Source organism: Antennarius striatus, chromosome 12 (assembly GCF_040054535.1).
Source record: "Antennarius striatus isolate MH-2024 chromosome 12, ASM4005453v1, whole genome shotgun sequence".
In the NCBI taxonomy this organism is placed as follows: Eukaryota; Metazoa; Chordata; class Actinopteri; order Lophiiformes; family Antennariidae; genus Antennarius; species Antennarius striatus.
The window spans coordinates 5,103,905-5,129,778 of NC_090787.1; the positions used below are offsets into that span (position 1 = coordinate 5,103,905).

At 42.3% G+C, this 25,874-nt stretch overlaps 1 protein-coding gene across 5 annotated transcripts; it reads left to right on the top strand.

Moving 5' to 3' along the window:
* The first annotated feature begins 1,163 nt into the window (after window positions 1-1,163).
* On the top strand, window positions 1,164-25,745 carry mlphb (melanophilin b). 5 transcript variants are annotated; one of them, XM_068329290.1, is made up of 15 exons: window positions 1,166-1,506; window positions 4,563-4,714; window positions 9,363-9,584; window positions 10,452-10,591; window positions 14,561-14,616; window positions 16,589-16,681; window positions 17,286-17,397; window positions 17,500-17,711; window positions 20,256-20,339; window positions 22,362-22,616; window positions 23,460-23,609; window positions 23,686-23,754; window positions 23,948-23,996; window positions 24,352-24,446; window positions 25,126-25,743. In XM_068329290.1, the coding sequence occupies exons 2-15, from the start codon at window positions 4,590-4,592 to the stop codon at window positions 25,150-25,152; spliced, it is 1,689 nt and encodes a 562-aa protein (XP_068185391.1). In that variant the 5' UTR covers window positions 1,166-1,506; window positions 4,563-4,589; the 3' UTR covers window positions 25,153-25,743. The 5 variants fall into 5 exon arrangements, with proteins under 5 accessions (XP_068185392.1, XP_068185390.1, XP_068185394.1 ...); XM_068329291.1 differs by having other exon boundaries at window positions 1,164-1,506; window positions 14,564-14,616; window positions 24,352-25,745; XM_068329289.1 differs by having other exon boundaries at window positions 1,165-1,506; window positions 24,352-25,744.
* Window positions 25,746-25,874: the final 129 nt, after the last annotated feature.

Here is a 25,874-nt window from a genome sequence, read left to right on the forward strand (position 1 = left end):
CATGTTACTCATTCAAGATTTCTTTTTAAAACAATACCTTCTGTCATTGGATCTCATCTTAGTTATTTTTTCCAATGCCAAAAACAAAGAATTAAAGTTTTCATCTAAGGGAGGTTTTAAAAAACGACAAGTTAATATATAGTTTCAAACAGAACACCTCCATCAAGGTGGAATGTGTGTAAATCATAGAACACGTCTTCAATCTTATGTCATCATGTAATGTGTGTTTAGCTTAGCATTTAACACAATCCAGGACAGGTTTGAGAGAGGTGCTGCAACAGTTTGTAATGTTTGCAAATTCAAATGCAATGTACAGCAAGTACTGAATTTAAATGAATTTAAATTTAAATTACAAATTTAAATGTTTATTCCTTAATGGTGCATTTATTACATCTCAATAAACATGACTGATAATCGAACTTGAATTGGTTACACAACACAAACCAGAAGGTTTAGGGTCAGTTTGGGTTTTTTCGGTATCACAAGACAGCATTCTGGAGAGTTTTCTGTCGATTACGCATTGATTACGTGATGAATTAAGGGGAAAACTGAAAGGGAGGGCGGGGCGTATGTCACTTCCTTTATTATTTCAACAAATCAATGGTGGCGCCCAGGTCTGGTCTCGGGACTGTTGGGCAGTCTTGAAATAAAACTCGCTTTAAATCAAAACGTGTGTTAATTTTTTCCAATGCTCTTCTTTATTTACTCCACTACAACTAATTTTCTTTTCTTGACAGAACACACACCTCCGATTTATTTGGTGTTGTTTTTGGAACACTTGACCTTTTGTGGAAGGAAATCGAAGCAAATTGTAATATTTACAACAGGAAAATTGACTAAGTTAATTACCTAATTTAGTTTGTCAGCATAAATTATATCACGTCATTCATTCAACCTTCTGTTTTTATTCACGTCCATCAAATTGTGTTTCTTTTTATTCTTTTTACTCTCTCTATTTCCTCCTAACTTTAATGACCTTGACACACGTTTGTCTTCCAGTGTGTGAATGTTTGTCTTCATCGCTGGCGTCTGACTCCTGACCAACCCACACAGCAAACACTTCAACTAACACGCCATTAATGATTGACAGAGAATTTAAAAAAAACAAAAACAAGTTTGCATTGTTTTTTTCCTCATTAGACCTCACAGCATGATTCCTGACATGTCAGACCAACATTTCTTCCACATGACCTGAGGACAGATAGTTAAATACTCCATATTTGTGTTTCCAGTCTAATTAATGTACCATCAATCAGGGTTTTCACTGCATAAACATAAATTTATAGCAGTTGTGATAAATAAATTCTTTGTTTAGATGGTCTGGAGAACATAATCGGACCATTTTAGGTGAAATCAAGGAAGGCGGAGAGGAGAGGAGGCTGGTGTCCCTGCCTGACTTCCTCCTGGTTAACTAGACATGTGATTAGCATTGCTGTCTTAGTTTGCCCTGCAGGCAGTCTGGTCTGCCTTCAGAGGAAACATCCTGAGGGTTCAGTCCACACCAGGGTAAGTAGCATTAATTTATTACCTGCATGAACCTGTATTAGAATCTCTGAGGAGCGCTTCGTTTTAAACCTTTTGTAAAAAATTGTTCAAAGCCTCGTTTTTGCATCTGTCGTTGGATTAGACTTGTGGGTCGAATGTTCTGCAATTGTTCATCAGTTCAAGCATTTTTTTTATAAATGGCAAAAAGCTTTCGCCAACATTATGAAATGAATTCTAAACCAGTTTAAAAATCATTTCAGGAGTTAAAGTTTAAAGAGAGTTGGAGCTGTTGAAGCTGTTACAAGACGTGCTCGTGTTCGATACCCAACCTTCCTTTTGCAAACAAAAGTCATTCAGATGTGCACCTGTTGACTTATGTGATTAATTTAATACGGAAATATGTTGCAGAGTCACACTGCATTTTAATTAAAAAATAAAACTTGGTATACAATAAGGAATATAATAAAGATTTGAATTCTACGGCTACATAAAACTCTCTTCATACCACGGAGCAGAGAGCAACTTTCTCCCACCCGCTTAGCAAATACAGCTAATGTACATTTGTGTGCTTATTTGTGTCAAACCTAATCTGTGGAGCTGTAATGGTTTCCCAGCTGGGTGAGAACAACAGTCTCCCTCTAGATGTGACTCATTGTTAAACTCGCTTGTTTTTTCCGTCATTGCAGAAGCAGAAATTAAATTAGCTGAGATCAGCCTCCGTTTAACGACTGCTGGAAAACACAATTACATTCCTGAAGATTCCTGTACCCCCTCCCTGAGAATATAAGAGTGTTTACATGCTGCTCAGCAGCGCTGCTCCGCCGGACCTCAGCCTCCGACTCGGGTCAACTGGACCATCTGAAATATTTGGGTCAGGCTCTGTTTAGTCAGACTCAGAGTCGATTCCGGACCGGATCACAGGACAGATGCATGTGACGGAGGAGTCACTGACCCTTCCTTTATGCCGTTATTCTGGTCTGGTGTCTGCAGCTAAATCTGGATGTGTCCCGTTCAAAACCCGACAACACATGGGTGCAGCTAGGAGAGGATAGCAGAGTGTTAGCTGCTAAAGAGAGACTGTTAGACCAGCAGTGTTTGTGTTTGAATCACTCTGCATAAAATAGATGGAGAGGGGATGCAAAGGTTATCAAAGGTTAAAGCGAAAGAAAATTTAATAAACATAAAATAACAATAAATATGTATAATATATATCATGTAATATTCTATGTGTATATGACTGCTTTAATCTCCCTTTGACCAGATTTAAGTCTTGCAATTAGGATATAGTAAAATGTTCAGTATTTAACGTCCATGACGTCCATTACAATCACTGTAAAATGAATGTAATTCAGTGTCAACTTCACAATTCCCGTATTTTCCGCACTACAAGTTGCACCTAAAAGCCTTTACTTGTATCAAAAACCGACAGTGTGCCTTATAATCCAGTGCGCCTTATATATGAATCATTTTTTTATTTTTTTTTAAATAGGCCATTCATTGAAGATGAGTTCTCAGATGAGTTCTCAGCTTTCATCTGTGTACATCAAACAGTAGTTCCAGAGGTATTGCATCCGCCTTGTCTCAATCCTTATATGTTCCAGTTCTTAAACTGGATCGACAATCTCTCCTGAGATTCTTTCTGATATATCATTTGGCAGATCGGAGCAACCAAAGAAAATCATCACTGAACATTTTATAATAATCTTTCCAGGTGATATAATGGCTTTAAAATCTTGATTATGTTTTGCAAGGTCCTGTGATGAGCTGGCGTCTCACCTGGGGTGTACCCAGGCGCCTGGTTTCGGCGTTTAGAAAGTCTGTTCTGCAGTTTTGCGTAACTTTGAAGTCTGTTTGAAAGTTGGGGCTGATTTTTAGTCACAAAAATTAAAACTAGTTTTTAATCAATCATAGAAGAAGTGAAAATTCCAAAAATGTGCTAAAGGTGAAGAGCCTCACATTCCACACATCAGGTCTGCGCTCCACCGGGGCCAGAAGCTGATCCACATGACTTTACTGTGAAAATCTTCAGTCACAACTTAATCTCCTCCTCTTTGGTGCAAAAATGCAGCGAGAAGCCAAAGATAACAGCCTGAGCTTCAGCAGCAGGAGTCTGTCCAATCAGATCTATAATCTCTCTTTCCATTGACTGCTTTCCTGCATGAAGTGTTTTTACTGTAAAGATGCAGGATGAAGTCCCCCCTCCCATGTGTCCGATTCTGAAGACGTTTGGTCATGACTTTGATTGGAAACAGAACAGTTTGCACATTATGTGTCGGAAAAGTTCATTCAGTCTCTGCTGGCACGTTAAATATCTGTTTCTCCTTGACTGTTTTGGTGCATAAAATGATTGAAACGTCACACCTGGATTAAATGTTGGTAGCTTCTTAATGCATGAATGAAGTCTCAGAAGGAAAACGCCCTGAAGTTTCTTTGAAGAGTCAGAAAAAGGACAGTCTCTGAAACCGGTAAAGATTTAGTCAAAGTGTCATCATACACACACACACACACACACACACACACACACACACACACAGATGGTACAACTAAATTTCGAAGTCAGATGGATAGTTGGTCCAGAGCCGCTGCACCCCGGGCACGCCACCACTACGGTCCAACATGACCTAATATTCCCCAGATGCATGTTTTTCATGATTTAAAATTTTTGTCCACAAAAAACAAAGAAAAATGTCTTATTTGCTGCTTTATATTTAGAGGTAAATGACAGTCTGGGGTTGTCGTCACACAGAATTCAAACCGAAGCTTCAAAATACATTTGATGACAGGAACAGACGTATAAATAAGAACTTATTTTGTCTGGTGTCTGCATTAATAATGTAAAATCCTCGATATCTAAATAGTCACATTTCTGAGCAGCTGAGGTAATTTTTGACTTATTTTGGTGCCTCTGAAGTTTGCTTGAACTACATTTAAATAGACAGGAACCCAGAGTTAAAGCACTTTAATGCAAAGAATCTTTAAAGGTGCAAACATGATATGGAAAAACTCTTTAAATGACTTCATTTGAGGTATTTTGGAGCCCCTTCTTTACTGTGCTTTATTTGTAATATCTTCTGCAGCGCTTGGGAGCCCGATAGCTCACCATCATGTCCTCCAACACAACGGGAACGAAGCTGGATCTGTCCAAACTGACGGATGAGGAGGCCGGACACGTTTGGGCCGTCGTTCAGAGAGACTTTGACCTGAGGAAGAAGGAGGAGGACAGACTGGGGTGAGTGAAAGACGTGAAGCCGGTTAGATGTCATCAGGCTGATGGATGAGTCACGCTGATGGCTCTGACTTCAAGATTCATCTTTATTTACTGACAGACGATGTCGGGTCTGAGCAAAACTAAAAGCAGGACTATCTCTGCATCACAAACAGATTTATTAGCCATTTGTTAAAGACTCACTAGGCTCTTGTCTCCTTGGCAACGGTAACTGACGGATGGTTTTAAAGTCAGGCTGTGGGAGGAAAAGTTTTGGAGGGTATTTATTGGATCAGCCCCTGGAGGGAGGAGGTCACAACAGACAGGAGTCAGTGGAGAAACTTATAAACCTTATTTAAATCTGCTGTATTTATCAAATCTAAAACCGTCGCTTCCCGGTGTATGTTATATGTTTCATCCAAATTCAAACAAGATGCGTAAATGATGAAAATGTCCACCGTCAGGAAAAAAACTAAAGAATATTTACAAAATTTACAAAAGTTTTGAGGGTTGTATAGCTAAAAATCAACAGTTTAATACTAAGAAACAATTATTTAATGCTGAGAAAAAAAATGCAACTACTGCTGAGATGCAGCTGAGAACGAGATCCGGTCTCACTGATGTTGTATCCATCCGCCAACACGTGGTAAAGAACGAGATACGGTCTCACTGATGTCAAACAAAAATACGGACGGAGCGGCGGCTCGTATCTCAAATTGTATTACCTAAATTGTAGTTGTGTGTATTTGTGCTCTGTGTGGCCTCTGTGATGAGCTGGCATCTCATCCAGGGTGTACCCTGCCTGTCACCCACCAGCTGGGGTAGACTCCAGCAGAGCCATGACCCACAAAATGGATAAACGGCTGCAGACGAGATGATTGTGATACGGTTTAACATACTCACACTCACTTTTAAGAAAATGAATTTGCGATCTGAGTCCTGGTGAATGTTTGCTGCTCCTGCAGGAGCCCGTAAAGCTCTCCTGCTGTCAGTTTAGAAGATGCTTTAGAGCGTGAAACCAAAAGCGTTTGTAAATGAAGTGAAATGATGGTCTGGAGCTCCGATGCATCTGAGGAAGCAGCTGGAAATCGAAACTTATTTATTTACACCGTTATATCTTATTTTCTATATTTTGATTTTCTTCTCATTCTGGATTCTCTGCTGTTTCTTGGCTCTGTTTCTATGAGTCACATTAAAATGTTCCAGGCTGAACGGGTTTCCTGTTGTTCCTTGTTTTCCTTTGCTGCACTCTGTTTTTACGTGACTTAACAGGCCTGAGAAAAGGGACTTTTTACGCTGATTTCCTTGCTTTAAACACTGGAACTTTTTTTTTTCCAAAGAAGCTTTATAGAGGGATGGAAACTTTGGTTTTCAACAAAGATGACTTTTTTTTTTTTGTCATTGTGCATTTTCAGATTTCTGTCTTGTCACTCAGGATGCAGACGGAGTTTGTCTCTTCTGTTTTAGCCAGAAACTTTAAATAAAGGACATGATTGTTCTTTCGTCTCAGCCACAGAGGTCTCATTCCTGCCAAAGTTCTTGTGCAGTTATTTATTTTCCACTCAAATAAAATGCTGTTTGCTGCTGAAGCAGCCTTTGTTTTCCCAGCAGAGCCTCTGCAAAATATAAAGAAGATATAGATCCGCTTGTTTCCTGTCACACTGTCGCTCCTTAAACCACACAGATCGGGTTGAAAACAGATTTACTTTTGCATTTGTTTTGCTTGACCAATTCGACCAGAACAACAAAACCATCTGTCTTTTCATATTCTTCAGGCAATTGTCATGAAAGTTTAAATTCTAAATCAGTAAACTGGAGAAATATTTTGCTTTTTTTAGATCACTAAATTTATGGTAGTGACTCACAACTAATCAATGAATTATTGATTGCAAAAAAACTTTTTCCTTGTGCGTTAAAGCATGATTTTAAAAACTTTTTTTCTACATCAATTCTAATTTTTAATAAGTTAAGTGAAATTGTTTCATCATCGGTAAAATGAAATCTTTAAACATGTTCCGATGCCCCCTAGTGGCAACGAAAAACAATTCACAAATGGAGTTTTAAAGCTGCGATTATTAAATATTAGTCAATAATTAAATAGCTGCTATTTGAACCTGCTAACATCATTGTTTCCAGGATGTAAAACCTGATCATCAAACATTCAGCCTCTAATTGCTGGTTGGAGACCAAAGACGAAGCTCAGAGAAGTTTGAAAAGTTTCTGTTCAACTGTTGGACACGAGTTCATCTCCCAAATTGTGTTTCACTGCATCCATTTGGACAGACGAGGACATTTGTTAACCTGAAACTGGTTGTATATCATCGTGTTGTTTTTTTGCTGCTTTACGGTTGTGAAGTTTCGCTGCCAAACACGAATTCCCTCCAAAACTACCGGGGGCATGACGGCCCCCGTGTCTCGGACTGAACCAAATGTCCTTACTCAGAGAGTTGGAAAGGAAACAGACGGAATCTGTCCTGCTCATAAAACTCTAATCAGACGATAAAATCCGATTCACTGCTTATTTTTCGCTTAAAATGTTATCGGACCCACATTTTCATGCAGTTTAACAACGACTGCGTCCCCATCTGAACCTCACAAAACTTTGTGCAGCGCCGACCAGGTGTAAAACAAGATTTTCTTTATCCTAGAAGAACCATTTTTCGTTTGCTTACATCTCTTGTCTCACAGCCTGTTTGTACACTCGTATTTATTGGCTTCCTTATTTATTGTTATGACTGGTTTATTTGAACAGGCTGTTTGCAAATGAGAGCAAACTGGAATCTTATCGCCGACTCCCATGTGGAGCTGCTGCTCTTTCTCTGGGACAGATTATAATTTAGAAAAGATCCAGAGTCTGTTCAGAAGCCCAGAAGGTACGACCACGTTTCAGACGTTGGACTTGATTGTGAGGCAAAATGTGCAGATTGTGAGATAAGCTAGAATCAGTTGCGATGATCTGACGCTGGTGGAGGGGGCACTGGTTTCTGTGGACGGAGGAGATCTCCATGTATGGCAGCGCTCGCTCGCTTTGTCCCACGTTGTGTCTGAGTGAAGTCTGGCTGTCGCACAAGGATTCCTGAGCTCTGCCAGTGGAGCAAATAGTCCGCAACTTCTGCTTTTAATCAAATACCGAGGAAACGCGAGGATTTTCGGACACACACATCGAGGCCGTCGCCGGTCACATCAGACATCAGCTGCTTCTAACGTTACAACCGCCGTCCTGCAGCTTTAATCAATCAGACCTAAAATATATAGAAAAAGATCTTGTTTGAGGGTCTTGTTTGAAGCTCTCTCTGTGGGATCTGATGTTTCTGGAGGAGGACAGATTTTACTGATTTTACTTCTTAAATCTCTGATATCCAGAAGCCGCATCTGCAGAACGTTATGAGATGTTTATGACCTTCAAGGAAATAAAAAGAGGCTTTATTAAACATTAAGCGTCCTCATCCTCCCCCGCCGGTTGACATTTTGGATCTGTTATCTTAATGTCGCTTTTCCGCTACTGTCAGCATCTCACGGCGCCAAGGGAGGAGGAGGAGGAGGAGGAGGAGGAGGAGGAGGAGGACACCTTTCCAACTCCTTAAGCCCCCCCTCCCCCGTCCAGAGGGACTGGTCTGGTTGGAGGCGATGAGGTCACTGATGACACGTGTGAGCAGAGGATGTTTGTTTGAGGGGGTGTGTGGTTGCCTCGCGAGGTCCAGGCATGTTGATTAGCTGATGAAGGAGTGTTTTCAGACACTGGGGAGGTGCTTGGATTAATGTCATGAGAACATTTCAACTCCCGTCCATAAATAAAATCTGGGATGTATTTTATTGTGACAAATATGTAAAAATGTACCTAACATGAATTAGTTATCAATAATAATGATTTATAACCCAGTGTGAGGAGGCGAGAGTCTTTTCCACCATTTGACAAAGAGATTGACATGATTCCAGATTATGATGAAGAATAAAAGCTCGAAGATTTATTAATGACACAAGTGTTGCTGAACAGATGCATCATGGTCAGTTCACTTCAACTTGATTGATCGATTAGGTGCATAAATGTAGGTACAGTAATCATAAAGTACCACAAGATCAGGGTCAGACCTGTCAGTCAGCCTGTTGATCAAAGGACAAGAATGTCCATAAGGCACTCATAATGCTTCATAAGCATCTGTTGTGCTTTGTGACTGCTGGTACGTCAATCAAGCATTCTTGCGTGTTTCTAATTTACTGTCAATGCCTCCATAATCCACTAGAATTAAAGGCTTCCCAGAGGAGCGGAGTACCAAAGGTTCAGTGTAACACAATGTCAGCCGGCGTCTTTTTACATATTGACATGTAAGAATTCGTCAATCGAGGATTTTAGTTTACAGATAATTATCAGCTGCAGAAAATGAACTTTGGCATGATTCCGGATCGACGTTTAAATTGAGATGTTTTGTCCAGACATTAACCCGTGACTCAACATTAAAGTAGCTTATTTTCCATAATCACTTGAACGTCTCCGTGGTGAACATCTGTGTTTCCTCTCATCTTTTTTTTTTTTTTTTTTGCACATCTCCTGAGATTTTCCCTGTTTCTCAACATCTGCTTCACAAATGCATGACAGCAGAAAATAATGGCATGATCATGGTCATGAAACACAGATAAAATGCAGGATCATCCTTGAATGTTTCTTGTTTTGCAGAGAGCTGAAGACCAAGATCGAGAAAGAAGACACCAAGAGGGAGCTGCTGGGCAGCCAGACCAGCCTGACGGAGTCGTACTGCATCCGATGTCTCCATCCCTTCAAGTTCCTGGTCAACACCAGGCGTCAGTGTCTGGACTGTCAGCTCTACATCTGCAAGTCGTGTAGCCGCTACAACAAGAAGGAGGAGGGCTGGGTGTGCGATCCCTGTCACATGGCCAGGTAGGAAACGTGCAAATGACAGCTGGTGTAACTCAGGCAGGGCCAGAGGATGTTTCTTGTCGACGTACATGAAGACAAATTTCTAACAGGATAAAATGATTTTACATCCAGAAATAGTTCAAATATAAAATTCTGTTGTTGTATTTTTGGCCATTATTCAGTAGAAACACATATTTCATTTTTATTTGCTGATGAGGTGAAGCATATGGTTCACCTCCGCTTTGACATGCTAGCGGTTGCATAGGTAGTTTTGTCTCTCTACCGAAATGCGTTTGTTTTATCGCCTGCTCCCAGTTGGAATCGTTTGGCTGCTGGACTGCTTCCTCGATTCTGACCCATATCTGCCTCCACATCCTGTCAGCCGTGTGTTCTTTACATTTATCTGTTTATTAAATTACCCAACATCCTCCACTGTCTGCACCTGGGTCCAAAAACAGACAGAAACATCACAGATATCACCTAGAGACACAAAAGAAGGCTTATCTTTCCTGCTCTTTATTGAATTATCTTGATTACAGAAACCGGCGCGTTGCCGAGTCCTTGGCAGGTCAGGGTTTGACTGCACACAGATTTAATGACGGTTTTGGCGAGTTTCCTTTCAACCAGACACGTCTAACATCTCTTTTAATGCTCGTGGCGTTTGAGAGCAGCAACACAACACGTTCCATCTCCACATGTAACCTCTGGACCGTTGTTTGCCTAGATACAGCTGTGGACTAGAATCCTGTCCCTGATTCCAGATTTCATGTGGAAAATATCCCGCGTTCAAACCCGCACTGGATTTTCTCAGTCTCGATATTTTAACGATGTTTGACTGTTATATTTTCTGCATCGTCGTTCTGACTCTTGCCATCTTTTCTGCAACAGGGTGCTCAAGATCGGTACTCTGGAATGGTACCACGAAAACGTCCGAACTCGCTTCAAGCGTTTCGGCAGCGCCAAAGTGATGCGATCGCTCTTCAAGAGGTTGGACGGTCGGCGCAGTGCCTCTCAGAACGACCTGGAAGGTGAGACGCCTCTCCACTTACCTCCAGAAAGTACTGTATCCCTGGGATGCGCTACAAAAAAATGTGTGCATCCCATCATAACGTTTATGCATTCCAAAAGTAATAACAGAATATACGGTAGAAGAGTACGCGAGGATTGAGTTTTGGCAATAGCAAAATAAAAAAAATAAACAAACTGTTAATTTCAAGGATTTTATTAATAAGGACGTCAAATGTTTAAGTAAAAAGAAGAAAGAAAAGTACAACTACATATTATTTTTATCAAAATGTTACACCCTGGTGGTCATTAAAAAAACAGTTTTAGAAATAAACTTTTGCCTTTCAATCAATAGTTTTCTTTTCCTTTAATTCATGTATCCTCCTGTGGACACTGCATCAAGCTGAGAGAACCTTCTCCGCACAAATTTTTTATAAGCCTGCATTTCGTCTTTCGTGCCGACATTTAGCCGTTCCTCAACCATGAATGGATTTTTCTGGTTTTCGCTTGGTAGATATTACTGCACAGGAAAACCAGCAGACGTCGTGTTGCTATTTGGTTGATTTTAATAAGGCTGAATCGCACAGGTGAGTCTTGTGACGAAAAAGTCGTGCAAGATCAAAACATAATGGTGATTTCCGGGTTCAAAATTAAATTGGAGACATGGATGATCTGTGAATATTTTTGTTGAATGGAAGTGCATTTTTTCCCCAATATTATATCCAGGAACAGGTAGCATCGAAGTTGTCTGATTATTGTGCGTCTCTCAAAAAATGTATGTAGTTTTTGAAGCTCCTTCTTGAGCTCGCTAGAATCCTCAACAAACGGAAACCTTCAATGAGATTCGACCACATACTAAACTGCAGACTAAGCGCCCGCCCACTCCTGTACATGACTCAGGCGTCCCGACCCCAACCCACCCCTCCGCCTCCCAACGGGCCTCACATGAAACAACATTTGGTTCATTGTTGAAAGATGCTGCTGTGAGCTTATTTCCCCACATGGGACCAAATCTGGTCTCCTGGGTGAAAGTCGCGTGTGACCCCCCTACCCCACCAGAACCCGACCTCCTGCACTCTCCAGGTGGTTTTGCATTGTAGAGCAGATTGCCTTGTACAGTTCCTCACACGGACGTGAATGTGTTTTCATTGGAGGTCAGTTTGAAGCCTGTTCCGTCTCACCCAGACGCCAGAATGGCAGCGTTTGACACTCCGAGAAACAGACCAGACCCAACGATGTCAGAAGGATCCTAGCAATCAGCGCCGAAGCTGTTCTGGCAGCTGCCGGTGAGCCGACCCCCTAACTAAGACATCAGCGTCTTACTCCGTTTCTGGGCAGCTTCGTTTCTGAGTCACAAGAAAGAAGTTTCCTGCTCTTCTGCGGAGAGTTCTCAGCCGTCAGGAGGCTGCCAGATCTGTCACAGGGATTTAATCTCTTCCATCTTTTCCTCTGTTTCCGGCTCTGCCTCCTCGTGTCTCTGCCAAGCCAGAGACTGTGGACACATTGCTTACTGTACTTCTTATAACCGGAGATTCTCATGTGGTGAGAAGTCCTGTTTATGCTTATGGCTTGTGCTTATAGAGCGACGCGGTGACGGTACGAGGCTTCATCGGAAACTTCTCCGGCACTTATTTTGATCTCTTTTTGAAGTTGCTCACGCAGCATCACCGGTAACCCGTGGCAACACCTGGAGCATGTAAAACAAGTGTCCTGGAGCGTTATTAAACACGATGGGTCTCCAAGTGAGATCATAGCATCAGGAGTTTCATTAACCCGGGACTCCTGACGCCGCTTGCTGAGTCACCCTCAAGGGTTTGGGAAAAGGAAACGGAGCGAGTTGGTTGGCTGGCTTTACCCAGCAGGCCTTGTGATCACCCAGTCACATGTCTCTGTGCCTGGAGTCCGCCACAGGGAAGGGTGGGAGAACAAAAACGTCTTTTTTTTGGTGTGCGTTCTCCTGCACGCACACGCAGGTTGTAATAATAGACGCTCACCGACGCGTGGAGCTGAGATCTGATTGGGTGGATTAAATCCCTGTTTGTTTGCTGTCATTTCCCTGTTTGAGCTCCACTGTGGTCCACCAGGCCCCCAAAGCTCAGAGGGTATCATCCATGTGTCTGCACATATGCAGTTGTAACACCGGTGCACACAGCAGTGTCTTTGTTCACGTAGGTTTGAACCGATCGCTCGCTGCCCTGGGTCATTGGTTTAATGATGCTGCTGCTGCCCCGACTCATTCTTTTATATGGAAAACAAAGAGCTACCTGAATTATCTCAGCTGGCTGAGTGCTTTATTAGAGCTCTAAACCTCACCTCATCCATTTTCACTGCAGACGATGAGAAAATTTGAACATCAGGGATCATTTCAATGAAAGTATGCTAAATAAATAAACCCCTTGCCATCGTTATAGAAGTGTAGACCCACTAAATATCATTTAAAACTCATCGAATCATACTTTTAACCATTTATTAGCTCATTTATCCCAAAAAAAATAAGATTCATTTCGGCACCGTTAATAACTAGTACACTTTGACGTGGCCGATGGATTGCCAAAACCCCTGTCCAACTGTTTGCTTCAATGGTTTTGGACTGTCTGTTGGCTGCTTGATGGATGGTTGGGAAACAGGAGGAGCACGTCGAACATTTGGTAGAAATGATCTAATTTAATCATGAAGTAATTTCTTTCATTTCAATTTGAATTGAGGGTTTAATTTAATTTATTTTTAAAAGTGACCGCTAGCCTCCTCCTCTCATCTGGCTGCTCTTCTGGTCGGTTTATCTTTATTTTATTAAGATTTCTCAGAGGAAACGGATGAAATCTGAAGGAATTATCTCGTTAATTCAGAAAATGGGTTGTTTTGCTAAATTAAGCACACAATGGTTGGAGTAATTCATGAAAGACATAAAGGCAAAACTTTATTTTAGCATGAATGTTTTCTCAGAATCTTAAGATAATTTTATTTCTGTAGACTCATGACCTCCAATTGTCATTTCTTTATAGTGACACCATTTGCCCATTTCCTTCACTACCATAGCTTATGGTGCTAATGCTAACCAGCTAAATTAAGTGTGTTTATACCTAAACCTGAATATCAGTGGACTTAATCCTTTCCTGCTCCTCTAAAGTTCCTATAAAAGCCGTTTACATCGTCATACTGTTCACACACACACACACACACACACACACGAACACACACACACACATACACACACACACCATGAACTCAGGTTGTTGTAAATTAATCGCTAATCTGTTTAGGAATATTTAGGTGAAAACATTTTATTACCCATTTTATGGGCTTTATTTATACTCTGAAATAAATAAGTGCTTTCACAAAACGAGCACACGGGTCAGTTTGAGCCCATATATTCCTTCCCTCTGGGGGCCCTTGGGGGTTTTAATCTGGCGGGGTGTGTGGTCCTCTTAGATCCACATTTAGGTCCGGTGACTGCATCAGGTCGAGTAGATCAGCTCGAGTACTCCATTAATGGTGAACACGCGGATTCTCTTGCTTTAGTTTTAACGATTAGATCATTAAAATGATCCATTTAGAGGTTGCACTGGTTTGGGATTGGACCAGAGCTTCTGAACTGGTCCCCTCGCTGCTCAACTGGGTTTTATTCCCGTTGGTGCAGCAAAACGGGTCCAGGGTGGTTTTAGTTTAAAGGGTTACGCTCCTTGAAGATTTACTTTTGCTTTTTCCTGTCGTTCTGGAAGAGGAAAGCGTCCGTTCTTCAACACTTTCATCAACAGCCACTGGAAACACAATGTTCCCTCTGTCACCTCCTCACACTATGGGCTCCTCGCTCTGCACACCAGACGTAAAAATAGAATTTAATTTGCTGCCAGGCGTTTGTACATCATACAAAAGAAGACAAAGTGCAATGAGTTTAGAGTTTTCCTGCAGGTTTGCGTGATGTGGGAGATTCAGAGATAGACAGTTGTTCTGAAGCGCTTTAGCCGACGCTAACATGTGTGCCTCTTTAACAGCAGACGGGTACGAGGAGGACGGAATGGACTCAACAGATTCTCAACACCACAGGAAGGTAAATCTCTTTTAAAACTACTTCTCCCCTAGTCGAGGTTCTTTTCATTGCTGTTAATCATTTTCTAACCTTTGCTGGATAAGAACAATTAGTTAGCAGAGATAGGGTAACAGTAGTTAAGGTGATTTTGATAAACACAATCTAATCTGCAGCACAGATTTGAAACCAGGCTGTTGTTTTGAGCGTTTGGCCTCAGCGCTGACGTCCGTCACGCTGACTGCTCCTCTTGTTGAAAAGCTGAGGTGAATTCTGCACAGGGTCATCTGTGTGATCCCGCCAGCGGTCATGAAAGACTGGAATGCTTTTACAGCTCGTGACGACTCAGGTTAGGCCAGGCTGAGTCGCCCTGGCAGTGTATTATGGGTAAATACCTAGCTGTCATGTATGATCACACACAAAGGAGGCAGAGTCGAAGGGCCTCAGGTTCGAGGTCTGAGATGGAATGTCAGCGTGGAGCCTCCAGTGAGTTTCATGATAAAAATAAACTATTGTTTACTCCCCTGTCTCTGTAAATAAACAGGGTTTGACTCCGATGTGATTGGAATTTCGATATTCGTCACAAATAGATTAACTATAAGAAGGCTGGGTGGAGTTCTGGAGCGCCCTCTACTGGTCTAAACCCTCTGTGCTGCCTTTAGAAACCCTGACGCTCGTTGGGAAACATTCCCATCATTTCCACCACTCAGGGGAGGGCAAGTTTTCTTGCCTGAAGGCTGAAAGATTCATTAGAAAGACGATTCGGGGCTATTAGTGAGAGGTGGCTAACCTGTGTTCTTTAACAAAAAGTACGGGTTTCTATGGTGTATGTAATGATATAACTATCCTCATTTAACTTTAACTTATTCTATTACCTTACTCAATAATCACAACCATAGAAATATTTACTCATGATGATAGAAATGATAGTACTTCAACATCATAAACAACAAAATTTAACAGTTGAATATATAAACACACTAACAAAATAAGAGCCCAATATAATAAAATAAAATAGTCAGAATTAACCTAATGTATTTCACTTCAACTGAAATTGTTTGAACGATGCAGGCCTGAATGCAGCTCGTGTGCGGTGTAACCTCAATGTTAATAGCACTGACCACACCCTAAAGGGTTAATAAGCTAGGACCAGACCAGACACCGTCAGAACTGAAGAAGCCCCTTGGATGAGAGGAGAAACATATTCAGGAAACTTCTTAGAAAGTCCAGTGGATTGATTTAAACAGCTTTGGATGTAGCCTCAAACAAACAGGCTGTTTCACCAAAATAAGGTTTAGCAATTCTTCATCTGCTACGTCTTTGGCTGCGAGTTCAAATCCTTGTGGTGAATAAAAAAGCAATCTGAGGTGAAATGATTTTTTCAGGCAAATATTAGTCAGCAAGAAGCGGAAACTACCCTATCCAAAACTAAATTATATTAAATACATGGTTTGTAGTGTACAGTCACTCCCCATGGATACGTTTCTCTGTAGATATTAGGGAGTGACGCTGGAACAGATGCACTGGCAGACAGAAGGTCAGGTCGTCCCCCAGATTGTTGGGGGTGTGTGCACCCTGAACCCTCTCTCGGGATTCGCTCCATTTATTTTGGGTCTATCGTTTGATTCTTATGAAACAGCAAGGACGTATTTAATTTCAGAAAACGCAGCTGCAGCTTCAGGAACAGATTTCAACCATTTTACCCTCCAAACAGACTGAATGTGTTTTATCCAGATGCTCCTCCAGGCGACTTTCTCAGAGCAGCGTTTAGCGTTCTTGTTCCTACAGATCAGCAGATATGTATTTTGCAAACAATCTGTTGCTTAGCACTACGCCTCACATGTAGTAATAAATACCAGGAACACACTGGAGCTAATGTTCTCTGGGAGGTTGGTGTAAATAAAGCCTGAATCATCCTCTACTGGGGCTTTAATCCTTTTCTTACCTCTCTTCTCTCTCTCTTGGTGATGGTGTTTCTCTTCCTGCCCATCCAAAGATGAAAAAGGGCAAAAAGCGCCTATCTGTCGATCCCTTTGATTTCCAGCTGGGCTGTGACTACTTCATGGAATCCCGGCATCAATCCAATCAGGTAACGGCCCGGCCAGGCCAGAACCAGCGCCCTGGGCCTGTTTCTGCTTCTTCTGCTTGTTCCTGGAGTGTTTGCCAAACCAGATGTCTGGCAGGAAGACGCCAATTATCTCCCTTCGCCTATCCAGCCAAATTCACTAATGCTGCAAACCCAACTGCTCATTAACAGACTGATCTGACAAGATAGCATTTCACCCAATCAGGGAGAAGGATTTTAAACCGCGATCCAAAAAATATAGACCCTTTTTTTATTATTATGAAATTAGATTTCACAGGAATGAGAAAGGATATCGGATCTCTGCCAAGATCAGACGATAAACGCTTTCCACAAACAATCCGCCAGAGATCCTAAAATAAATCACTGGTCTGGAGATATTTATGCAACTAGGGGAGATGTTCACAATCCCATTATGTAGCCCGATAACTAAAACTTTTATCTGGATTCAGCAGATCAGGATTATTTCAATCTGCACCCTCTGATCTTTATTAATCCTAAACTAACAAACCAACCAACTGAAGTCACAGTCTGCTATTCTTTTCTATCTTCTCCTGAACAACCTCATTAGCTCCTTTGTACCAACCTGGTTTTCCATCCTCCCTCCTAGGCTCCGCCCCCTCATGACATCATGGACATGGATGCAGGCGCGAGGGAGCTGATGCTGGCCGAGACCGACATGTCTTCGGTTTTCCACCAGATCCTGGAGGAGCAACACGAAGGTCTGGACCAGAGATAAAAATCCAAATAAATACGCTCCTGTCTGTCAGCGATGGGTATGAACTGTGACCACACAACACGTCTGATCTGATCTACCTTCTCAGATGATCTGGTGTCCCAGGACAACCCAACTCCATCCCGCTCCGTCTCCAGGCTCAGCTACTCGTCCTGCGGTAGCAGCAGCGCTTGGGGGCCGCGGTACAGCAGCTGCCTCCCCGGAACCGAGGAGTCCGAGGGCGAGGACGACCGGACTCCTCCAGGCCCCGTCGGACACATCCCCCAGGAGAGGGTGGACTCACCAAACCCCCCACCGCAGGTCTCAACTTTACTAACGAATACTTCCTACAGGCGTCAAATTCAATGTCACAGAGGGCCAAATGAGTCCTCAAAGGGCCAAATGTAACTTGTAAATGTAACTAAAATATAACTCAATGTAATCTAAGTTACAAACATTGCAGTTGCATGGAAAAAATATGTTTATATTATTATTATATTTTTTGACACTCTAAACTCTTATGCTCTCGAGGGCCACATAAAATGATGTAGAGGGCCTTGAGTTTGACACATGTGTCCTACAGCTTTCAATGAAGTCGTAATATGATTTAAATCTTTACAGTTCCTTTCTTTACCAACAGAATTTGGACTTTCCTTTTTTTTCCTGCTAAAACAAAGGGAATATTTGATTTGTCAGTCTGTTTACCATATAATGGTCACAAACTGGTTTTCTTATTGACAGGAGCAAACAAACAAACATCTTTTTGTTCCTGCTGGCGGCGCATGTCCGTCCTACGACACACGTGTTCTTCAGAGGAGACCTTGAGTGATTTAGGGGAGACAGCTGCGAGATCAGAGAGACATTGCAAACATTACATCAACGTCTATTTATGTGTTGGTATACAACCCCGTCCCTGGGAAGGATGGCAACTGATCACGGGAGGCTAGAAAACAAATACAAGTTGTTTACCTCCAGTCGGGTTGACGTGAGTCCAGCGAGACGCCGCCAGGAATCAATCGAATCACATGGAAGGCTCATCTGGAGGTCTCGGTCTTTATAATCGAAGCTAAAGCCATCCCAGACGTGTACCTGTCAGACATCGCTGAGCCGGTCGATCTCTGGCCGCGAGCACCAAGGTTACCCTGACTCGTTGGAGGCGTAAGGCCGTTGATTCCTGTTTGTTTGATCATGATCTGGAAAACATCGGAGCCGCAAAAACAGTCGGTTGATGACTCTGAATCTGCTGCGTTCAAAGGAAAGAAGGAATCCAGGGCATGTGTGGGGTGAAAAGGACGCAGACACAAACACAATGACTTTCATCAAGTCCTTATTATCTCCAGCTTCTAAGCCCGACCCAATTAAAAGTAGTTCTGAAGCAGAACTGTTTCTATAACATAAAGTATTTAAGACTTATTCAGCAACAGCTTCTCTGTCTTTCGGGCGTTTGAAAGTGAAAAAAGGCAGGCGTGAAACAGAAAGAGAGACGATGAGGTAAAAACTCTGGTTCTGTACAAGTTTAAATGAAGTCCAGCAATCAGCCACATTGACGGATGCTGATGCGGTCGGATCGGATCCGATAAACAGTGGCCTGGAAACATAAGCAAACATCTGCATGACTGTGATGAAATTTTGATTTATTTGATTTGGCTAATGTCTTATTTGTTCACAGTCTTGGGGGAGTTAGTTTGAAAGCAGAGCTTTGTAAGCTACCAATTACTGAACACTGGAGGAAGCTAGAGGAAACTGGAGGACGCTGGAGGAAGTTGCAATAGCTAATGTGGGGTTAGCTAGTTAGCTTACAAAAAAAGACTATGATAACAAGTAAGCTTAGCCATTGGAGAGAAGCTAATCTGAAGCGAATCTATGAGGGATTGCAATGGAGGTTCTGGATAATAAATAATTGTCCAGCATCTCCCTTTAATGTCAATTATTTTCTAGCTCACCTGTAAGTGTAACTAACCTAGCTATCAAGCTAGATACATACCACTAATTAGATATACTACTAATGAGACATACTACTAAAGAGACTACTAATGAGACATACTACCACTGCCTTGAATGTGGAAAACGTTGCATAACTCTGAACAAGCGTGGTCGTTTCTGAAAGGTGCAGCGAAGTGATGACGCCAGAGACCTGAATGTTCGCTATGCTGGTCCAGGAATTCAGCAAGGGTGTTGGTCCAGGAATCTGTCCTGTCATGCCACACCAGAGAAGTCTCACACCGGCAGCCTTCCTAGGAATTAACTCAGAGCCGACAGGATGGAAGGGAGGAGGTGTTAGCACGACGTCCTGACTCAAAGCGAAGAGAAAAGTCTGAAAGACAACAAACAGTCCCAACAGTCGATGTTGGGACTGATATTAATCTACAACGCCTGGTCTTTAAAACAATGTTCATCCATCCATCCATCCATCAATATGACTTCCTCTTATCTGAGGCTGGGTCACGGAGGCTAAAATCTGAGCGGGGATGCCCAGACTTCCATCTCCCCAGACACCTCTAGCTCTTCCGGGGGGATCCCGAGGCGTTCCCTGGCCAGCCGACAGACATAGTCTCAAGTTTAGTTTATAATTTTATACGAATGCTTTAGATCCTGGAATCACAGCAAGGAGGCAGACTGTGGTAACATAGCCGAGGATGAATTAACCCTGAACATCTGTACTCCACAGCAATTTCTTTGTCTGAATTCTTGGAGCTTGAGGGTAATTGATTTAAAACCACCTTTGTTTTGACTGTGACTCTGTTCTTTGATTTGTTCCATCTGTGCCATTTTGTGATTTCATTGGTGGTGTAGCCTGAGACACTTATTTTGATGTTCTTTGATTCATCACCAGCTTCTGAACTCTGACTCATCTTCTTTCTGCAGATCACCGACCTGGACAGACGAGTGTCGGCAATCGAGAACCTCTTGAACCACATAGAGCAGAATGTCACTCTGGCGTACGATCAGGTAAACCCATTAAATCAGACGTCTTTAGCATTAAATCATCTTCCAGCCTCAGTCCAGCTGCTGCATGAGAAGGTTTTGGTCATGACCTTCATAGAATCACCTATAAAAGTGAATTCTGATCAGATGGGGTCCCTGGGATTATTCTTATCCAGTAGGGAGTTGGGGAACCTCCATCTATGACGACACTTGGACCTAAAATCACAGGTTTGAGCCGCTCCTACAGCTGAATTTAATCATCATCACCATGTTTCCGTTGGTGCAGCTCACACGAAACCATCAGGAAACACATGCACAGACGTACAATGAGTAACGCCTTCTTTGCACTTCAGTTAGCACTAAATTGACTACTACTATTGGTAATGCTGCATAAATTTTATCGCATTTCTTTAATGGCGTCCTTAAGAATCCTAAATAACTGACAGCTTCCCTTTGGTTCGATGTGTTTAACATCTGTCAGCTCATTATTTCAGTTTTAATTAACTTAACATCACCATTTGGTTCAGACTCCAGAATTGTTTTAGCTAATGTGGCATGGTTTTCAATAAAAAGGCTCTGGTGACCGCTGAACATCAGCTACTTAGCAACAAGATAATAAGCTATGTAGTGTTTAAGAGCTGTTTCGCCAACAGAATAAACTTTATAACGTGATAATAAGTCAGTGATGAGTGATGCTCATTGTGTTGTTCCCAAGTGATCAATAAAAACAGAAATCAATGGAGCGATTGACGATTTAAACTTGTGAATATAGCCTGCTGGTACAGGTAAACATGACTAAAACCATTATTCAGGATTCGTTGATATTTCCTCTCTGATGATGAGATATTTTATTAGCATCTCATTTGTCAATCATTGGGATTACAAAGAGCAGCACATCCACCCTCATCATCATGTGGCTTTGTGTCTGGTTTTAATCGGGTAGTTAGCTCAGAATTCTGCTGAAAAAAAAGATGGGATGACGAGCCAACTCCCAAAAACATCAAACCCTTAACCAGCAGAACTTCAGTCTGTTTGGTGATTACAAGCTATAAAGCTTCAAATTAGAGGATTATTTGATAAACTTGTGCTTTTTTTTCCTCTTCCTCGTAGCAAAACCACAGCTTAAAACAATTTTCATAGCGCATGATTCATTTCCATGCAACACATCTGTGTTAATTTAATGTCTCTGCAGTTATCACACCGTATATGTACTGTGTGACCTACGTTTCTCCTGGAGCTGCTAGTTCCCTTTTGAAATCACAGGCGGGTCGATGGCGCGGCGCCTGAAGGAACAAGTCAACCAGACGAGTCGCCGATTTGCTCATTTTTCTTGTCTTGAGAATTTGGTGAAAGACAATAATGAGCTGGAGGGGCTGTCTGCCTCCTCTAGAGGTCAAAGTGAAGGTTACAGGTATAGACGTGGCTTCAGTCAGTCAGCCTTTGACCTGAGCCTCATTACTTTAAGACGCTTCAGTTTTATTCTCAAGCTTCTTGCCTACAGTTTACAGCAATAAAAAGGACTATAAATTCTAGCAGCTGAGAAAAAAAAAAAGACTTCTAGTTTAGACGACGACCATAAATCGTGTTGACTTAAATTACTGTCCAGTGAGCTGGTTGGCTAATTTGTCTAGCTATTTAACACAGAGGCCTGTAGCTAGCATGCTGCGTTCGGCGTTAATTAGACTTTTGTCTCCAGCAGACATTTAAATGTTTCCTGCTGATGTATTAATGAGTAACCGATGGAAAAAGTCTTTATATATAACATATAATCCTTCTGTAGTACAACATTAGCATTAATGCTAAGGCGCTGCTATACTGTAGAATGCATGCTAACACTTTGAGCTAACATTAGAGCAACATTCGCTTTCTGAACTGAATTTTTCCCAGACTTTCTCCACAGGACAACAATCAGTGTTAACCCACTGAGGCATCTCACAACTGCTTCCACTTAACCGGCACATTTTTAATCGAAACCAAGACACACGTGTAAACACATTGGGGGTTTTTTCACACACGCATTCTCTTTTGTTCCCACAAACCAATCAGGCTCCTCCGACTCCAACCAGCACCTCTCCTCTTCCTCCATTCGAGGAGGTGGACGAAGAAGAGCAGCAGCTGAGACAGAAACTACACGAGTTGACAAACTACATCAGCGACCGCAGCCTGACCTCCGATGAGGACGAGCCTACGGGGCCGCCGGCGGACGCCAAGCCGTCCCGGATCCCGACCAGACCCGCATCCAGAGCCAGCACTGTCCTGTCCGGATCAGAGGAGCAGCCTCAGCAGAATGAGTCCCAGGAGGTCGGCTGCAAAATAAAAAAGTGCATTCACACACAACCATAGTTAGTTATATCATTTGTAGCGTGCGCGCTGCACATCTGGATTGCTGCATGTAAAAAAGAAGAAAAAACAGCATCCTAGCTCATGAAATTCCATACCACCTCTGCTGGAATCCACTTCAAGCACATTCTGCAGCCGTAAATCAAGTCGCTCGGCGTTAGCATTTGTTTTTCCTTCGCAAACATGCATCCCAGATTTTCTGCAACACAGCATTGGGCAGAAAATAAGAGTCTTGTCTTTTCTGGACTGTTTTCTCTTGCGTTTCTTCCCTAATTCTTGATGGTGTGTTTCACATCGGGCCTGACACACCACCACGCTACAGTATGAACACGCAATGAAGCTGACTGAAGAGGGCAAAGGTCGGCTGGTTTTCTGTTCCGCTTGTTCTGCTTGGTTTGACATAGAGAGCTATGAATGTCAACTTGCCAGCGTGATGGATGGGTTAAAGACTATCCCATCAGGGTTCACACCCTTCTCTAACCAGAGGAGTAGCTTGACGCTTTGACAATACATCCAGAGGAAACATTCACATCAGTACGAGACAATCAGAGCAACTGAACCAGGTCCCAAGTGGGGTGGAGGTCAGGGTTGAGGGTCATCATGGAAGACCGTCACCCGAGAGACCAGAACTTCCCACGCGAAAGCTAGCGCACAACATGAATGTGTCCTCACCCTCGCCACATAGGTTTTGTGCCCAAATTTAGCTAAAGCGAAGTTTCATATCAAGCACGTGAGCAGAAGGCTTCGAGCACATGAGATATAAAGGTATACAATAAACATTTATGTTTCACATTTCTCTGATAGACGGATCTTGGATTGGAGGTCCTGGACAGGAAGTGTCCCCCTCTGGAGGAGGAATCAGAGGACAGCTTGAAAAGCTCGACTTCCTTGCTTTACGAGCTGGAGGACAAGATCGCCCAGGCAACTGCTGACGTCCAAAACTCCCAGAGCGAGGTAAAATAAGATTGTCTGGCAAACGGTCTCACCTGCGAGACGCAGGAAGGGTAAAAGTTTGTCTTTTCCACCCCAGGCTTCGTACATAGAGAACAGGATTGCTGCCCTGAACGCTGCTGGCATGCCAGGGGATAGAAGGAGACGGGTAAAGACCGTCCTTTGATTGATTTAAGACAAATCCATAGATCAGTCAGACTTGTCAAAAGTATGAAAACATGTTCTTTGATCGAGACATCTGTTGTACATCATCAAATCAAGGAAAAACACAAGAAGCAAGACTCAGAGGCTGAACATGTTCACACTATTAATTCGCTTTACCTTTCATCTCCTACATCTAGTCTGGGATCCCGATCCAAGCAAGAAGAATTTCCCACAACTCTGCAACAAGTAAGAGCCGACATTGCCGTCCCGAATCGCCATCCCCCCGGGGCTTTTTGACTGACTCACAACATCTTTACCTTGTTAAGCTCAACATGATAATCTGTTTTGCAAGCTGGTGAGGACTGTGTCCTATTGTACTGCCGCTTCGATTTTCCCATCTGTGTGTCAGATACCCAACTCTCCGCCTGCAGAATTCCCAGGAGTGTGTTTGGTACTAGTGGTAGAACAAAATAAGGAAAATGGTAGCGATGGAAAATGTTTACAGGTTAATTTAGTTTGCATCTCGTCATACTAAACTCAATTTTTTAACCATATGAAGATTAAAATGTGGATGCGTGGCATAATCTCTGTGTGTTTCCAGACCAAGTGGACCGGTTTGTGAGGAACTCCTTCGACAGAGGCTCCTTGACCCAGAGGAATCCGGTGCCCAAACCCAAGACCAGGGCTACCTCTGCGGTAGGTGCCGTTTCCCGCCTTGATGCCTAACCAAGCTAAGCTAATTGGCTATAGCTTAATGTTAGAATCGCAACGGTAGAATATTATCTTCTTATCCCTTATCAAGAAGGAACAAACACCTTTGTAAACTGTATTTTTATCTTTCCAAATGGATCTACTGTTGGTGATGAACTGGTCCGTTAGTGTTCTCCTGGGTTTACTGGGTTTCATCCCAGTCTGAAACGGATGAGAGAAGAAATGCAGAATATTTCTATTGTATGTTTCCTGTAACCTTTCAAGCCTCCATGCATTCTCTAAATATCTTAAACACATGTACACGCCTGCGTTGCACACGCGTGTCTCCATGCTTGTTATTGTTTCGGTTGCCAGGATCTGAGCTTCGTGCTATAGATGTGAGCCTCAAACGCGCTTCAGATGCATCATCTGTTTAATTTGCAAGCAACCTGACACCAAAATGAGATGATTGTATTTTTGAGAGCAGAAACTTAATTCTATCTTAATTAAATCTGTCACTAATCAATAGTAAAAAAAATTATTTCGCATCTCTGGCAATAATAATTTTAGGCTGCCGTAACTAATTTCATGACTGGGAATGACTTCATCAACTCCAAGCATGAAACAATTAGAGCTATTATCATTTGGAGCCGCCGGCGATGGATCATCAATTGTGTTCTTGTAGAAACCGGTGATGACGCAGGGTTGGTGAGGAGCAGCTGGGACGTCACGTGACCGACTGAGGTTCTGGACCGCCGTCGTTATGGCTGTTTGGAATTATCTGAACTGGAGCTGGAGTGAAAGATGTTTGTATTTAAATATATTTTAGACTTTCAACTGGAATGTGAGTCTATTTAAAACAGGTTCTCTGTGATAATGTAGTGTCTTGTTCCTGGGCTGAATCCAAACCCAGCTAGGAACTCAGTCTGCAGTCTTAAAATTTTAGATTTTTTGATTTAGATTTCATGAATTCCACTCACCTGCATACACATTTAGTGGGGATAGAACAGAATTCACCTCCTGTGTCGCTTCTCACCAGCTGCTTCTTGAGTCAGTCACTTCATCTGTGGCCCTTTTTCTTTTATATTCTTACGGTAGATGTCAGACATTTAGAGATCTGCATCCGTAAGGACGTGGAAGTAGTCACTAAACACTTGATTTGACTAACACACACACTTTTTACTAATTATAAAGTGACATTTGTCTCATTAGTTGAAATTTTAGCTGTTTCTGTGCAGATCTGTATTTCCTCTCCTCAGCCCTGAAACACATTGTACAGCCGGAGGGCGTGAACTATTGGCATTCATTAAAATGATAATTTATGAATATATGCTTTTCATTGCGTCTTATCAACATATGTGTATTTTTAAGTCATGCATGTGCTTTTTTTTTTTTTTTAAATGTCCCCTCTGAGGCTCCATTGCCTTCAGAATC

Excerpts from the sequence above, each read along its gene's own strand:
- mlphb (XM_068329289.1), top strand. The coding sequence starts at position 4,590 with ATGTCCTCCAACACAACGGGAACGAAGCTGGATCTGTCCAAACTGACG. Across the intron at positions 14,617-16,588 it reads ATTCTCAACACCACAGGAAG|ATGAAAAAGGGCAAAAAGCG; the intron begins GTAAATCTCTTT and ends GCCCATCCAAAG. Across the intron at positions 22,617-23,459 it reads AGCAGAATGAGTCCCAGGAG|ACGGATCTTGGATTGGAGGT; the intron begins GTCGGCTGCAAA and ends TTTCTCTGATAG.